This window comes from Grus americana, unplaced genomic scaffold, assembly GCF_028858705.1.
Source record: "Grus americana isolate bGruAme1 unplaced genomic scaffold, bGruAme1.mat H_86, whole genome shotgun sequence".
Lineage (NCBI taxonomy): Eukaryota > Metazoa > Chordata > Aves > Gruiformes > Gruidae > Grus > Grus americana.
In genome coordinates, this window is record NW_026561411.1 from 10,392 (window position 1) to 26,454 (window position 16,063).

At 34.1% G+C, this 16,063-nt stretch overlaps 1 protein-coding gene across 1 annotated transcript in view; it reads left to right on the plus strand.

Annotated features, from left to right (window-relative positions):
* The window catches only part of LOC129200387 (sodium channel protein type 1 subunit alpha-like), a 22,411-nt gene continuing 6,348 nt past the window's right edge, over nucleotides 1–16,063 (plus strand). The window contains exons 1-14 of the mRNA XM_054811738.1: nucleotides 1–311; nucleotides 1,067–1,184; nucleotides 1,562–1,652; nucleotides 2,505–2,633; nucleotides 3,085–3,176; nucleotides 4,240–4,476; nucleotides 7,138–7,201; nucleotides 8,450–8,591; nucleotides 9,422–9,628; nucleotides 10,483–10,773; nucleotides 11,428–11,808; nucleotides 13,522–13,654; nucleotides 14,467–14,705; nucleotides 15,753–15,926. Coding sequence (XP_054667713.1) covers nucleotides 48–311; nucleotides 1,067–1,184; nucleotides 1,562–1,652; nucleotides 2,505–2,633; nucleotides 3,085–3,176; nucleotides 4,240–4,476; nucleotides 7,138–7,201; nucleotides 8,450–8,591; nucleotides 9,422–9,628; nucleotides 10,483–10,773; nucleotides 11,428–11,808; nucleotides 13,522–13,654; nucleotides 14,467–14,705; nucleotides 15,753–15,926 — 2,562 coding nt within the window. The 5' untranslated portion in view covers nucleotides 1–47. The remainder of the gene's footprint in view (nucleotides 312–1,066; nucleotides 1,185–1,561; nucleotides 1,653–2,504; nucleotides 2,634–3,084; nucleotides 3,177–4,239; nucleotides 4,477–7,137; nucleotides 7,202–8,449; nucleotides 8,592–9,421; nucleotides 9,629–10,482; nucleotides 10,774–11,427; nucleotides 11,809–13,521; nucleotides 13,655–14,466; nucleotides 14,706–15,752; nucleotides 15,927–16,063) is intronic.

The following is a 16,063-nucleotide window of genomic DNA, read 5'->3' on the forward strand; positions in this document are numbered from 1 at the left end:
TTCTTGCGGAAGAACCTAAAAGCATTTAAAGTTTGCAGAATGAAAAGATGGCACAGGCAATGCTGGTACCACCAGGATCTGACAGCTTCTTCTATTTCACCAAAGAATCTCTTGCAGCTATTGAAAAACGTATTGCTGATGAAAAGTCTCATGGTGACAAAGATGAGCATAAAGATAATGAAGAAGATCACCCAAAGCCAAGTAATGACTTGGAGGCTGGAAAGACACTGCCATTTATTTACGGTGATATTCCTCCAGGAATGGTGTCTGAGCCCCTGGAGGACCTGGATCCATATTATATCAATAAAAAAGTAAGTGTTTTATATTAAGAGTGTAATTAGAATGCTCCTGTTGAACTATAAAGTGGTAAACGCTCTGGTGTGGAGGTAGTCAGAAGCCCTGGTTGAAAGTTATATGCCATGTGTGATATCATGTTAATTATTTTGGATACAATTTTAGTGTTAAAACCTGCTTATTTCTGGATATTAGCCTTTTAGGAGAATAATCGTAAGATGTAGATTAAATTCAGATTTCATTAGATGACAGTTTCATTGTATCACCTAGGTATAATCAAAAATGGTTGCATAAAAGGTACTAGCAATGCACAGGCAATAAAGGCAGGAAAGCCACTAACAGTCAAGGTCTCAGAGGCTGTTTTAAAGTGCTGAAGTGGTTAAATAGTTGCTCGTAAGTGTCCAAAAATGGTTAATTAGGTGCTTTGTTCTGCATTGCCAGCTTTGATCTGAAGTGCAAATAATATAGCTGGATTAATTTTTAATGTTAAAAATGACATTTTTTAAATTATATTTTTAAAGTAATTACATAATCCTGGAAAATGCTGAAATGCAGGTTTTGCTTAAGAGCACAGAGACAAAGTATGTATGATGTTCAGTTTTCATTGCTCATGTGAAAATTTAGAATCTAGTATTTGCATGTATAATTTTACTGAAAATAAATTTGTCTACTTACATCTGTGTAAGTGCAGCCTCTACTTATGGCAAAGTTACTAACATTTATCCTTAATTTCCTATATCCCATTCCTCCCCCCCCCCCTTTTTTTTTAAAGACATTTATAGTATTGAATAAAGGGAAGACAATCTTCAGGTTCAGTGCCACACCTGCCTTGTACCTTTTATCTCCTTTCAATATTATTAGAAGAATAGCTATTAAGATTTTGGTTCATTCATATCCTTTTCAAGTTGTTTGTTAAAAATTACTGCTGGTCTTTTTTAATATTTAATAACACTGGGGTTTTGGTTTAGTGTTTAAATGTGTTTCTGCCCTTAATTCTTTCAAAATGAATTAGAGCTGAGGTTTGTCACTTTGAGTCTTTGATTAAATTCAAAGGAAGAAATGCACAGCATGTATACCTAGATTACAGAGTTAATGTTATAGCCATCATCATTGCAAAACATCTTTGCATTATTTATGACATTGCTAATGATGGTAAACTGATTTGTATCATATATGTTGTAAGTATTCTATAGCCTGGTTAATTCCTCATGTTTTGTGTGATGCAAATTCAGCATTAATAAAGAGTGCATTCCTTAACTATAGTCAACGTTGTTCAGCATGCTCATTATGCTCACTATTTTGACAAACTGTGTATTTATGACCTGGACTAACCTTCCAGACTGGACAAAGAATGTAGAGTAAGTATACTTAGCTAATAATTTTTTAAGTGGTTTAAAAATGAAAAGCTAAATTAAGAGCTAGATCATGTAGTTTTACTTAGTGTTGTGTGTGATACCAGTATTCTCCTTTGTCTAGCTTGGAGTTTGATCTTAGCTGCAACTCAAAGAGCATAGACCTTCAAGCTCTGGGGAGGAAGGAAGCTGTGATACTGTTAACCTTTTTCTCTAAACAAAACTCTGATTAATACTCTTGTTCAGAATGTTTGTACAACTAATGTTTTTATGCATTTTCCCTCTTGAGCTGTTCCTTTCACATATGTATTAAAAAAAAAAAAAAAAAAGGAGAAGAAGAAAATAGCTATTCAACCTGAAACTACTGCTTTTCAGTCTGGAAGCCCCCATGGAGCACCTTCATTTTGTGCAACAAAATGTAAAAATGGGACACATACCCTCTTTAAAGAAAATACCTCTGCTGTGGATTATTGTTTCACATTCTCAATTCTACCTGGTCAGCCATCAAGTAACTTTAGTAAACACTAGGTTTCACTTATTCATGGATTTTATTTCTGACGTGGCAAACATGCTGAAATTTTTATTTGATCAAAATTATTTTCTTCATCTTAGTCATTCTTATTATTTGTGCTGAAATTTCAAAATCTTATATGCCAGAAACTGTAAAAATATGTTTCAGATAAATAAATAAATCCAATTATCTTGCAGAAGAATGGTGGGAAAACAGTCATAGTTTATGTGAGTTTGTAACTGCTATTATAGTACATGTACTAATCACTGGTTTTGAGTGATTTTTCCTTTGTGATGTTGCATCACTGAATGACAATGTTTAACTTTTGCTTGGATGGTTTTTAATAGGTACACATTCACTGGAATTTATACTTTTGAATTTCTGGTAAAAATCCTTGCAAGAGGCTTCTGTATAAATGATTTTACATGCCTTCGTGACCCCTGGAACTGGCTTGATTTTGTTGTCATTTCCTTTGCGTAAGTATATAAATTTTTTTAAAAGTAAAATATCAATTAGAAATTTTTTTGAACCTGTAATAATTTGTTTGGGTTATCTTAGCTCATTTATAATGAATTCTAGTTGAATTGTGTTTCAGCTTTTTCCATTTTAATATTTTACACTGATGTATCACACAGCAGAATTTGTGGACTATCCCACAGTACGAAAGAGAAGTTACCATTGAACAATCAATTTTAAATAGTATTTAGACAAAAAATTCAGGGAAATCCATTTTACTTTTAATTTACATTCAATGGAAATACTTAAAGGTGTGTTTCTTAGGGAAAACTTCATTGCAACAGGAAAATATGAATGCAAATCTTTAACTTAAAGTTGCCCCTTCAAAAAAAAAAAAAGTCTGGATTACAGGTCCAGGTAAGTACTATACACTCTGCCTTAATTCTGAATAACTGTGATTTAATCCTACAGGTATATAACAGAATTTGTAAACCTAGGCAATGTTTCAGCTCTTCGAACTTTCAGAGTATTGAGAGCTTTGAAAACTATTTCTGTAATCCCAGGTAAGAAGTAACTGTGTAAAATGGTAGGCCCTCTACATCACCTCTGTTTAATTTTGTGTGTGCTGTCATTGTGTTTGTGTGTGGAATCCCTCACTACAGATATGTGACAGAGTTTGTGGACTTGGGCAATGTCTCAGCGTTGAGAACATTCAGAGTTCTCCGAGCTTTGAAAACAATATCAGTCATTCCAGGTGAGAGCGAGGTTAAACACTGAGGCTGACTGAAATTCCAGAGAAGCTGAAACAGATTTTTAACAGAAGCATCCAAGTTTAAGTCATAAATTTGATTCCTTTTTCTAATTCTCTAGAACACTCAGCCTCAGAGTTTAATGCATTCTTGCATGAGAAATTGAATTACATAGCCTGTATATATTTCCATTTCATGATGTCAAATTTTCCCTCCCACATTAAGGGTCAAAATTAATTATCTTTTCATTTTTCTCTTACTAATGTGAATGTTACTATTTATCAAAGACATTTGGGATTGAAAATTTCAGTCTGTTGTAAAAGTTGAATCCCTGACAAAGACAAAGGAATAAGATAAAAAAGAGCAGCATGGGAATTGCATGATGTATTTATTACCTTAAGATGCCTATCTTCACCAAACCCCACCTCCAGTTGAATAGCATGCAATAGAATGCAATCATTAAAATTTCTACTATAATGCAATTGTGTTCTGGTTTTGTTTGCTGTTATAGAACCAATATATTGTGTATTGGAATAGAACGCTAGTAAAGGTTTGGAGCAAGAGGCATCAAGAAGAAAATAAAATGAATAATTTTCTTTACAAGTATTTACATGTATAGAGAGCATGAATAAAAAGTTACTTCTTCATTTGAAGAGCAGGTGCTTTGGAATGTGTACCATTCAATCCCATTCATATTTTCAAATTAATTTGTTAGGATCTATGAGACTTATTGGTACCTTTTTCCTTTGGAATATATTTTAAGACTATTTTTGTGAAGCTGTGCATGATATTTAATAGTGTATTGGAGTTGTTCACATTCGCATTTCATCTTAGGTAAATATTTAATATTATAATAAAAGTCTGCCTCTGTTTGCAGGCTTGAAGACTATTGTTGGAGCCTTAATTCAGTCTGTGAAGAAGCTCTCAGATGTAATGATTTTGACTGTGTTTTGCCTGAGTGTATTTGCACTAATCGGACTGCAGCTGTTCATGGGCAATTTGAAGAATAAATGCTTATTATGGCCATCAGAAAATTCAACGTTTTTTGAAAAATACCTAGCTCCGTACTTTAATGGTACGGAGTTTGATTGGAAGGCATACATTGAGAATGAAAGTAAGATATACTCTTCTAACTTGCTAAAATTTTTGTGTATAAACACACACATACCTTTTAATTGCCAAAAATTTGATTAATTTTTATGTGTGAGTTTGTGCTGGAAGTGGATTTACCTGGTAAATTAACTTACTCAGTAATTAATTGGAAAAGTAATATATTTAAGTAAAAAGAAATCGGTGGAATAATGGATGCTAGCTTTCCTCCTCACTGACCCAAAAGTAAAAGAAAATCCAGTTCTTATAGGCTGAGTTTTGATCAGTCATATTTCCTTCCTTTCTTAAAAAAGGAAATTAAAGTTCTCTGCTGTTTTCTCTATTTTCAGATTTTCTTTCTGTACTTCTGAATTGTTAAAGTACTGGAAATTCTGAGACTGCATTTACATTTTCTGTACAATATATCATTTTAGCTAGTTTATTTGCCTAAGAAGGGATGTGAAAATGGAATGGTGATAGTGCTTTGTGTGCAATTTTGGCCGATAGTTTATATGCTGTAGAACACTTGTGAATCCTCTCTGAGTATAGTATATAGATTCTCTTTTTCCATTTCCCACTAAGTAGCAGTCTAAAAGACAGAATTAAAATCTTTGATATGTCAGTTGCTTCCTGTGCTACAGCTGTTGACTTTGCTGGGAATCTCTACAGAGTGCTGGTGCAGGCAAGGCAGCTCGTCTAGTTGTGTTTGTATTCATCCTTTCTCGTATAACATCTTCATCATTTCTATGTGTCAGTCACAGTTTAATTCCACTGGGCTCAGTTGTCGGCCCTCCCAGTATTTCAGCATATCATATGCTGGTTGGCTGTGACTGAATGTGATACCCTCTAGTGACTTTTTTAACATCTGTGCATTTTCATTTATTAAGGAACAAGGCCAGATTCACTTTTCAAAAAGATATGCACAGATCTTGGATCCACATACCAAAGTATTGGCACCTGGCATTTAGATCAGTATCTGAACATTTAGAGTTTTGGCCAACTCTAAATATATTATGGCAGTAATAGGATTATAATTTTTCTAACACTGTATAAGTACTGTTCCCATAAGTTCTTGAATGGTAGGATTTTGGCATCACTAGATTTGATGTAAGTGTTCGGTTTAGAATTCTTCTATCATCATATATTCTTCATCCCATGGACTGTTTCTGACTATTTCAATACTGCAATAGTGTTTTACCCCATGAAAACCAAAGTCTTTTGTCAGCTTGAAAGGTACATTGAGGATATTAATTGAGGATGACAGAAGATTAATTTAGTCAGGATAAAAGTTTTTCCAGATCTCCTGTCTTTTCCAGATCTCAGTGCCTGGCTATACTTATGGTGAAGAGTTTTTCTTTATAGTCAGAGCCTCTGTTGTTTCAAATTATGCCCATTGCCTGAAATTCTCTTGCCACGCACCAGTGAGAAGAACCTGACCCTGTCCCCTTGGTAAACTCCTTGTAGTTGGTGGATGGTTTCTACCAAGTCCCCCTACAGCCTTCCCTTCTCGAGGCTGAACAATGCCAGGTCCCCCAGCCTCTGCTCACAGGGTGAATGTTCCAGCCCTCTCATGAGCTTGGTCACCCTCTGCTGAACTTGCTCCACTTTATCAGTGTCTTCCTTGCACTGGGGAGGCCAAATCTGGACTCAATATTCTCTGCAGCCTAATGAGCACTGAGCTGAAGGGGGATAGTCACTTCCCTCTCTCTGCTAGCTGTGCTTCTGTTCATGCAGCCCAGGAGGCTGCTGCCCTTCTTGGCTGCCAGGGCACACTGCTGGCTCACCTTCACCTTGGTGTCTGTCTGCCAAGACCCCCAGTGCCTTTTCTGCGGAGTTGCTCCCCAGCTGGTCAGCTCCCAGCCTGTATCATTGCAAGGGGCTCTTCCTTCCCAGGTACCCAACTCTGTGTTTGCCTTTGCTGAATTTTCTGTGTCTCCTGTCAGCCCATTGCTCCAGCCTGCCTAGGTCCCCCTGAGTGACATCTGTCCTCACTCATATCAACTTCTTCCCAATTTGTTATCATCTTTCTATCTATATTCTTTCTTCTTCTTTTCTTTCTTTAAGGACAGCACAGTTGTTAATCATTAATAATAAAATATATTCCTTTATTTCTGAAGGCTGCCACCTTAAAAATTCTGTAAAGTTGTTTATAGTGCAGCAGCTGTTATAACATTGTCATTGGAACATCCATCTTCCTTTTAAATCCTACCTTCATATTTCAGTCACAGGTTGTGCTAGTTAATGTTGCTCTGACTTCAAAACTGTTAGCCACCCATTGTAAATAGTTCCATTTTAAATAAGACAGACTTCAATTGTCTGATTACAATCTACCTACTGAATAAGAGAAGGAGTTTTAAGCTTCGTGGTTTCTTTCTCTCATTTATTGAACATCAAATTTTGGGAGGATATTCAGTGTTTACTGTGACTCAAGGAGAGAATATGCAAGTTATGTTGTTTTAGTCATTGTTCTAAGATTTTATTTTTACGTTGTGTTTTTATTTTATTCTTTAATTTTGCAACTTTACTTACCAGTATGGATGTGCCAGTATTTGAACCCATTATTGGGAAAACATGAATGGGAGATTTTGGACATTCAGACTATAACTTGAACATAGGTTCATCCTCACAAAAAAACCCGAACAACTCCTTCCATTTATAATCATGTCACTTCCTATTTTTTCTTTAGGTCATTTCTATCGTATAGAAGGACAAAAGGATTATCTGCTTTGTGGCAATAGCTCAGATGCAGGGTAAGATACACTGAAAATTACATACTACCTATCTAATCAAAGTGTAAAAAAATATCACTCTAAACTTAAGAAGCTAATTTAGCTACCTAACTTCACAATCAATAATGCGTGGTCATGGTTCATAGTAAGTAAACATTTGAATGAGTAAAAATGTTTACTTTTAAAAACTCTTACGTAACTCAAAAATTCCCTTTCAGCAGGTAGGATGTTCCATTATCAGTGACTTAAGAACATACTTCTTTACCATGGGTTTGATGCCATTTCTCATCTCTAAAACAGGCATGGGGCACTGGGACTTATGACCAACTTTTGGGAAGACATCTTCAGGATTGTTCTGTCTGTGGACTGCGTGCATGGCACTGTCTTGCTCTCTCTTTGTGACAATTCTTTGTAACAAAATCGCATAATTCTATATTCTAATGATTTATCAGTCTATCCCTTGGTTTTGGTCGATTACATTGTTAAAAAAGATATACTTAAATCTTTTTTTATAAACATTTTCTATATATGTTTAAGTAAATATCAGATAATTTTATGTGTGTGTAAACACGCATCAAATATATACGCATGTATACGAAAAGAAATCTCTATAGTGTTTTTCTATAGAGGTTTTGGAGGCAAGAACCTCTTCTACTCTTCAGGAATGGAATCATAATTGAAACAGTGTGCCTACAGTTGATATCAAGATTGGATCACCTACTATCAAAACTGATATGTACAGTTTCAGGAGATAAAAGTATCACTATGATGGTTATTTGCTGTTGAGGAATTTGTAGAATTTGTTAATTTGACTTATTCACAAACCTGAAGAATCCAAGAAATCTGGTATGCCAACCCTGCTGACAGAGAAAGTTCAGCATAAAATATGTCTTTTTTTTTTGCATGGAAATATTCACATAGTGGAGTTTGTAAATACCTCTTCAATGGAAACAGTGTATCTGCAGAGGTAATACCAAACTGTTGGGAATAAGTTTTATTTGGTGGATAATGGTGAAGGAAGGTAGGAAGAAAGATTTTTGTTTACTTGTTTGCTCTTTTCTGGCTTTTTTTTTTTTTTTTTAACCCACTTTTCATTTCCTCACTAATTTTTCAAATGTTGTAAGCCACAAATAGCAACCCCCTTCACAGATTAGATCTAATGAACCTTCCTTAGAACTTTGAGGTACAATAATTTAGAAACAGTTTCAGTGTTACATGTTTTTTTTTAATATGCATTGCATTGCTTTTTTTTTTTCTTCTCCCTCCTAGTAAATGTCCAGAAGAGTTTATCTGTGTCAAAGCTGGTAGAAACCCCAACTATGGATATACTAGCTTTGACACATTCAGTTGGGCTTTCTTGTCACTGTTTCGACTGATGACACAGGACTACTGGGAAAATCTTTATCAGCTGGTAAGTGTATAGTTAAAATTGTGATTAATGTTATATTGGCTCCAAATCAAACATGGAAGTCCATTCATATTTATATTACATACCATTGGTATTAGCAATTGAAAGTGAATGATAGGAAGCAAATTCAGTTGCAGAATTAAGCAGATATGAGCACTTACTACAGAATCTCATATGATATCTGAAGAGTCATCTGAGGGGTTTTTGATCCTTTATTTAATTTTTGCAGTGTATATTTCATTTTGTGCCTCATAAGATCTTTTTGTAAAAAACTTAATATTGAGTTTAAATTGTAAAAATACTCTGTGACAGCAAAATCTGAATCGTAATTTCTGTACTTTGAATCCTATTTTTGATCACTAAGAATGCATGTCTTAATATAATTGACTTTTCTTACCATAGATTTTCATTATATGGTATGTGAAAAATATGTTAATTAGAATAAATATAAAATTTAATTATTTAATCAATTTTGCCATTTTTAATTATTTTCATTATTTCAAGGAGAAAGCATGCTAATACATGGTAAGCATACTAAGCATCCAACCTGTGATGTGTGATACATTAATTACTCTGATCCCACATCCTTTTCAAGATTATTAGGCATTAAATGAGGTTCATGTCAAAGCAGCGTGATCCTTAAACATAGTTTTCACATACATGAATGCTCCCTTTATTTTGATTACTTTGTCATTCAGAAAGCTTGTATGATCTTATTACAGAAGGAAAAACAACTCAATAATAGTTTTGCAATTTTCAAATTCAGTAAATGCTTATGAACTACAGAACTGATGAGTGTTTTCACCAGATGGATCATTTGTCTTCTCCTATAGACGCTACGAGCTGTTGGCAAAACATACATGATATTTTTTGTTCTGGTCATTTTTCTGGGTTCCTTCTATTTGATTAACTTGATTTTGGCTGTGGTTGCCATGGCCTATGAAGAACAAAATCAAGCAACTATGGTTGAAGCAGAACAGAGGGAGGCAGACTTGCAGCAGATGCTTGAACAGCTGAGGAAGCAGCAAGAAGAAGCTCAGGTATTTTCTGACAAGAGTTTGAGCTTTAGTATGTTCCTTTGCATGCTATTTGTTCAAAACAAAACCAGTAAATAAATTAACATATTAAAAATGCCATTTTTTTACATAGCTCACAAGTATTTTAGACTGCTTTCTCTATGGCTTTTCATTGCTTTTTAAATGTTTAAAGTGTTAATGAATTTCTGAACTGAGAACAAAAAGTACTCCCAAATCAGAATAATAGTTTTAAAATAAATATTTCTTATCTAGGGGTAGTATCTAGTAACCTGTCATGATGACTTTCAAAATTCTCAGCTTAGAAATAATTGCAATACTTGTGAAAAACTTGTTAAGCCTTGATTAGAGTTTAAAATATTTTAATCCATAAATTTCTGACTAATTTTTGCTAGTTGTGTTACCCCCAGTGAATCAAAGAGTGGAAGTTGTACCCCAAGGTTTTTTCCTAAGAGCAGCTTAAGGAAGCTGCTACTTACAATAACAGTTAAAATTAGTTTACTAAATTAACACAGACTGAAACATGACTCTGTTTAGCTTTTTTTTTTTTTGCAATTGCATTCACTCTAATAAATTTACTAATTTTCAAGTATTTTCTAATGAGCTTTGTAGCAGAATGCTGTACACAATATGGGCTGACTCCATGATATGGATGCAAAGTAGAACTCTGTTCAAACAGCATCTTTCATAATTGACTTTTTATTTTAACTTATATTACAGAATTCTATTTGAAGTTTTGCACAGATCCATCTAGGCTTTTATCACACATTCAGAAGTACTTTTATATGAATCAGTCCTATAGCTTTCTTTAAAAAATGGTGTGATTTGTAATGCATCACATTAAATAATTACTATGGCAGGCAATAGCAGCAGCTGCGGCAGAGATGACTGAGTACAGTGGTGAAAGTGGGATTGGTGGACCCTCAGATAGTTCTTCAGAAGCATCCAAGCTTAGCTCGAAAAGTGCCAAAGAAAGGAGAAACAGAAGGAAGAAAAGAAGGCAGAGGGAACTCTCTGGAGAAGAGGATGACATGAAGGATGAAAAGCTTCCCAAATCTGAATCGGATGGCAGTATCAGAAGGAAAGGTTTCCGTTTTTCTTTCGATGGGAACAGACTTGCTTATGGGAAGCCATTCACGTCACCCCACCAGGTACTGTGAAGAGTGCAGTTGCCATTTTGGGGGATTGAGAGATAACTGTAATATCCAACAAACTTCACTGCAACTTTGCAAAGTAATACAACCAAGAAAAAATAATATTGCATTGTTTTAAATACTGACCTACTACTGTTGGTACTATTTTCTAGAGTGTATCTAAACAAGTGTTTTGATCTGTCTCATTTTATTGTTTAGGATCTGGTGGGTCTTAACGTGCACAGCAGCATTGCATTTTCCTAGTTAATTTGAAATAGAAATCCCTTTTTAATTCATAAAAGGAAAACTTGAGTATAATGTATCGATGTAGAAGACTAAGGGTATTGATATCTTTTAACATAATTCATGATCTACATGGATCATTAGAATTTCTAGAAGTCTTGATTTTTGTCTCTCTAATACAGAGATGGAAATGACTATGGCCTTATGCATGTCACTTTTTTCTCTCGAATAATTGTTTTAAGTGTACTGTAAATTTACCCATTCAGATGACTATCATCTCTAGTGCATGTGTCTGAAATCTACCTATGGCACTGTATTAGAAATTAAAGATTCCCAGGGAATATAAATTATTATTTTTTTTAATACATAGACATGCATTTTGTACATTTAAAGTCTTCAGCCGGTCATTTTGTTTTGTTTCCTTTGCAGTCTTTACTGAGTGTTCGTGGCTCCTTGTTTTCTCCCAGACGTAGTAGCAGAACAAGTCTTTTCAGTTTTAGAGAATACGGAAGAGAGATAGGATCAGAAAATGACTTTGCTGATGATGAGCACAGCACGTTTGAGGATAACGGAAGCAGAAGAGGTTCTCTCTTTTTGCCACGCAGACATGGTGAACGGCGCAGTAGTAACATAAGTCAGACCAGTAGGTCATCAAGAAGGCCAACAGTGTTTCCAGTGAATGGAAAGATGCATAGCACTGTGGATTGCAATGGAGTGGTTTCCTTAGTGGATGGACCGTCAGGTCTTTTGTCTCCTACTGGACAGCTTCTGCCAGAGGTGATAATAGATAAACCGACAACTGATGACAATGTAAGAAAGTTTTAAATTACTTCAGGTTTCATGACCTTTCTTTATTGCACTGACAATCTTTTAATGAAATGAAATGCTTTGAAAATGGTTGAGATGTTGTGAATGCTTTTGCGTATCTTACTGTAATGAAATGGGTTTACAGCCATTCACTCAAAAGTGAGAGGCTGAAGCATGAAAATGAAAGAGAACAAAGTAGCATGTTTTTATATACCTGCAGAGCAAGGATATGCATGCACCTGCATAGAGAATCAAATTAGTAATGTTCCATTGCTAAATCTGTTTTAGAACCCAAAATAGGGTGCTCAGCTTTCTAAACATTCTGCATGTTATTACATTGTTTTGATTTTTTCTTTCTTTATGGTTTTAGCCTTCCTTTAAATGTATTTCTGAATTCTCTATCAGTAATCTGCTGCTTCTACTTTTTTCCCCTGTTCGTATATTGGGTGTTGTGCAAATGTAGCATAGTCTTTAAGATTATGTTGACATTTTAGAAGCTCTGAAAGCTTTTTTTCTTCTGAGTCTCAGAGGTGATCTGAGTTTCTCACTGCCTAGGATCAGGGGATAATTAAAAAAAAAAAAAAGTACATGCACATTCATCCGTTTCCTCTCTGGTCAGTTTTCCTTTTTTTCCTCAGTCTGCTTTAGGAATGGAGCAGAGGGATCCATTGCATGTTTTTACCTAAAAACCTTCTTTTAGTAAACCAAAAGTTTTTACACGAGTCACAGCTTCTGAAAGTACATCAGTCAGATTCCTTACAGTTGTAATCTTCTGTACTTTCATTTTCATGCATTTATTTAATTTACTGAAAGAAAAACTTCTTTACAATTGAGTTGTGATCAATGATGTAATTACAATACAGCTTTCATTTTTTAAAATAAAATACTTTAAAAAATATTCATTTTTAGGTCAATTAAGTCAGACTTCTATTTCAATTGAAATTCATAAAATAAATCAGAGATGATAGCTATTCAGTGTAAAAGATACCCTTTAAATTAGTTTTGAATGGGTATAGAGATCCAGACTGATCTATAAAAATTACTTTTAGAGAATAACTTTTATTGCAGAAAACTTACTTGTAATAAGTGACTTATTCTAGGATCTCGTGACTGAACTAGTTCAGAAGTGAAATATTAGTAAAGAAAGCATGGGACTGGGAACTGGGAATTTTTCCAGTTCCAGTGCTGCAACGGTCTTGGTTTGTTTCCTTGGCTATGACCTCCTACAAAATTTCTTTGAGTCTAATGTGGAGTTAATAGTAGTTAACTATAATCCAGTGGTAATCTGGGAACTAAATATCAACATCTTTTTTTTTCAGGGTTTTGTATTAGCAGTATTCAGAAGTATAACACAAAAATAGCCATTTAAAAAAAAATACTAACCTAATGTTATATGTATAATGGAAAAAAATTCTGATGTAACAGTGCTTTAGTACAAAGCTTTGTATATTATGAATTCATTGAAACTGAAGAGTCTGATACTTGTTTTGCAGTATTTCTAAAGCTGAATTTAATTTCTCCCTCTTTTTTCTCCCTCTTTTCTCCCTCTTTTTTCTCCCTCTTTTTTCTCCCTCTTTTTTCTCCCTCTTTTTTCTCCCTCTTTTTTCTCCCTCTTTTTTCTCCCTCTTTTTTCTCCCTCTTTTTTCTCCCTCTTTTTTCTCCCTCTTTTTTCTCCCTCTTTTTTCTCCCTCTTTTTTCTCCCTCTTTTTTCTCCAGAGCACTACTACAGAAATAGAAATAAAAAAGAGGCGTACAAGTTCATATCAAATACCAATGGAGCTGCTGGAGGATCCCGATTTAAGGCAGAGAGCCATGAGTATAGCTGGCATTATCACAAATACAATGGAAGGTATGGCATAATTGCAGATGCGAGAACTTTCTTGACTTAGTCTTAGACTTGCTTGAAGGTGTTATATCACAGTGCAAATACAGAAGAAAAAAAATATGTAGCCATTGCAAATACATAAACTGAATAATAGAACTGAATAGAAAGTGCATGTACATAATGAAAAAAGAAATGAAGGAATCTGATAAGCAGGCTAATCCAAGAAACACATTCTAATTAAAATAAATAATGTGTATGTATTTTATACTAGTTATTCATGTTTAGCAATACAGTTATTGGAAGAAATGCCTTGTGATAAAATTTCCACTAACTATACTGTAAAAATGTTACAGAAGGCCAGACCTTAGTTAATAAGGAGAAGGAAACTTGTAGTAGGATTATTTGGAACAGTGAAATTCTTGAAAACCTCAAATATTTTTTTGAAAACCTGTTCATGGTGAAATTAATCTTATTTTTCCCAAAAATAACTAATTAGACATTTGAGAGGACTGTGAATTTGGAAGTTTTACTGAGAAAACCATCCCTAAATGCATGTATAAGTAGTTTGGTTTTTTTTAAACAAGATTTTATGATATTAAAAATAGGCAACTTTTTCAATTTTAAGTCAAAACTTCTGAGGTGTTTCTTCTAGTCTTACAAAACCTTTCAGTCAGCAACAATAAGATAAGTTTCTGGAAATCTGAGGAGGTTCCTTCAAACATCCATAATCGTTCCAAGGATAAAGATTAAAACCTGAAAAAGCAGATAAACAAAAATTTATCTTTGCTTTCTCCAAAACTTGTTCACTATACGCTTTTTTTTTCCCTCCCTCCCAGAACTTGAAGAATCCAGACAAAAATGTCCACCTTGCTGGTATAAGTTTGCCCACACTTTCTTAATTTGGAATTGTTGGGAGCCCTGGTTAAAAGTAAAGAATGTAGTTGAATTTATTGTAATGGATCCACTTGTTGATCTGGCTATCACTGTTTGTATAATTTTAAATACACTGTTTATGGCCATGGAACATTATCCAATGACTGACGATTTCAATAATGTACTTAAAATAGGAAATCAGGTAAGTCCATCAAACTATATAATTTTATACAGTTGGAATCTGGTTTCTCTTTGAAACAGAATCACTTATTATTTTTATTTCATCCCATAAAATAAAGATTAAAAGTTTAATTGTATTAAAATAGTCTAAAAATACCATTTGAGATATGTTGTATACAAGAGTTTGATTTCTATATTAAAATTTCTGCAAATAGAGTTTTCAATGAGAGTTTGAATGAGATGAAACCAAAAGAAATCTGACTTGTTTATTATTACAAAATGTGTAGGAGCCAAATGAGATCCTTTCTGCTGTAAATATCATTGATAACACAGCAAGAGTTGGATGGTATTTTGGATTATTATTTTGCGCTGTTATTTTTTTTGTGTTATTTTTGTATTTCCACAAAGAATGTTGCATTAATAGGTCCATAACAATTTGGAAGGCAAAGAATGCATGACTTATTCCAAGACTGTCTGTTGATACCATTGGGTTTTGTTCCCTAGTGGACGCAGTCTGTAGGTCAGGTTTGGGGTGGTTCGTTGGTTTGTTTTGTAGTGCCAATAATACAGATAACATTATCTGCTATAACCTATACTTATTGTAAGTGGTAATTCTGGTGATTATGATGTAACAAAATAATAAAACAATTTGTTTATTAGAATATATTCTAGTACATGTTGGGAACATATTCAAGTTTAAGTCTAGAGTTGTTAATGGGTGAACATTTAAGTCATATGCTGATATTTTTAGCCAATATAAACATAGTTCAATGTTTTCACCTTAACCTGGAGTCAGAGATCATTATCTGTGGAAGATACTCATGTCATGTTGCTATTTAAACTAGATTCAGGATGTATTTGAGGAGAAAAGGAAGATGAATAGGTGAGGATCAACAGCTTTTGCAGAGGGTTGCCGCTTAGCTTCTCTGTGAGGTTCAGCTTGTGATAGTTTTCCTTACTGACATCCTGCTGTAACAGGGTTGTTACTTCTTACTTAAGTTGTTCTTTATCTGCTGGTTCAACTAATTCATGCTCATTTATAAAGTAACAATAACCATTCTCCCTTCAGGTTTTTACTGCAATATTTGCAGCAGAAATGGTTCTCAAGATAATTGCCATGCATCCTTTTTATTATTTCCAAGTTGGCTGGAATATTTTTGATAGTTTTATAGTTACCCTCAGTGTGGTGGAGCTTTTTCTGTCAAATGTGGATGGATTATCTGTTCTCCGATCATTCAGATTGGTAAATAAATTAGTGATAATACTATAATTATTATAAATTAATTAATACATAATATTTGTATTTTAATTGTACTCATGTAAATAAGACACTTTCTAGTAATATTATGTATATTTTTTGCTAAGTGCCACAGGATATAT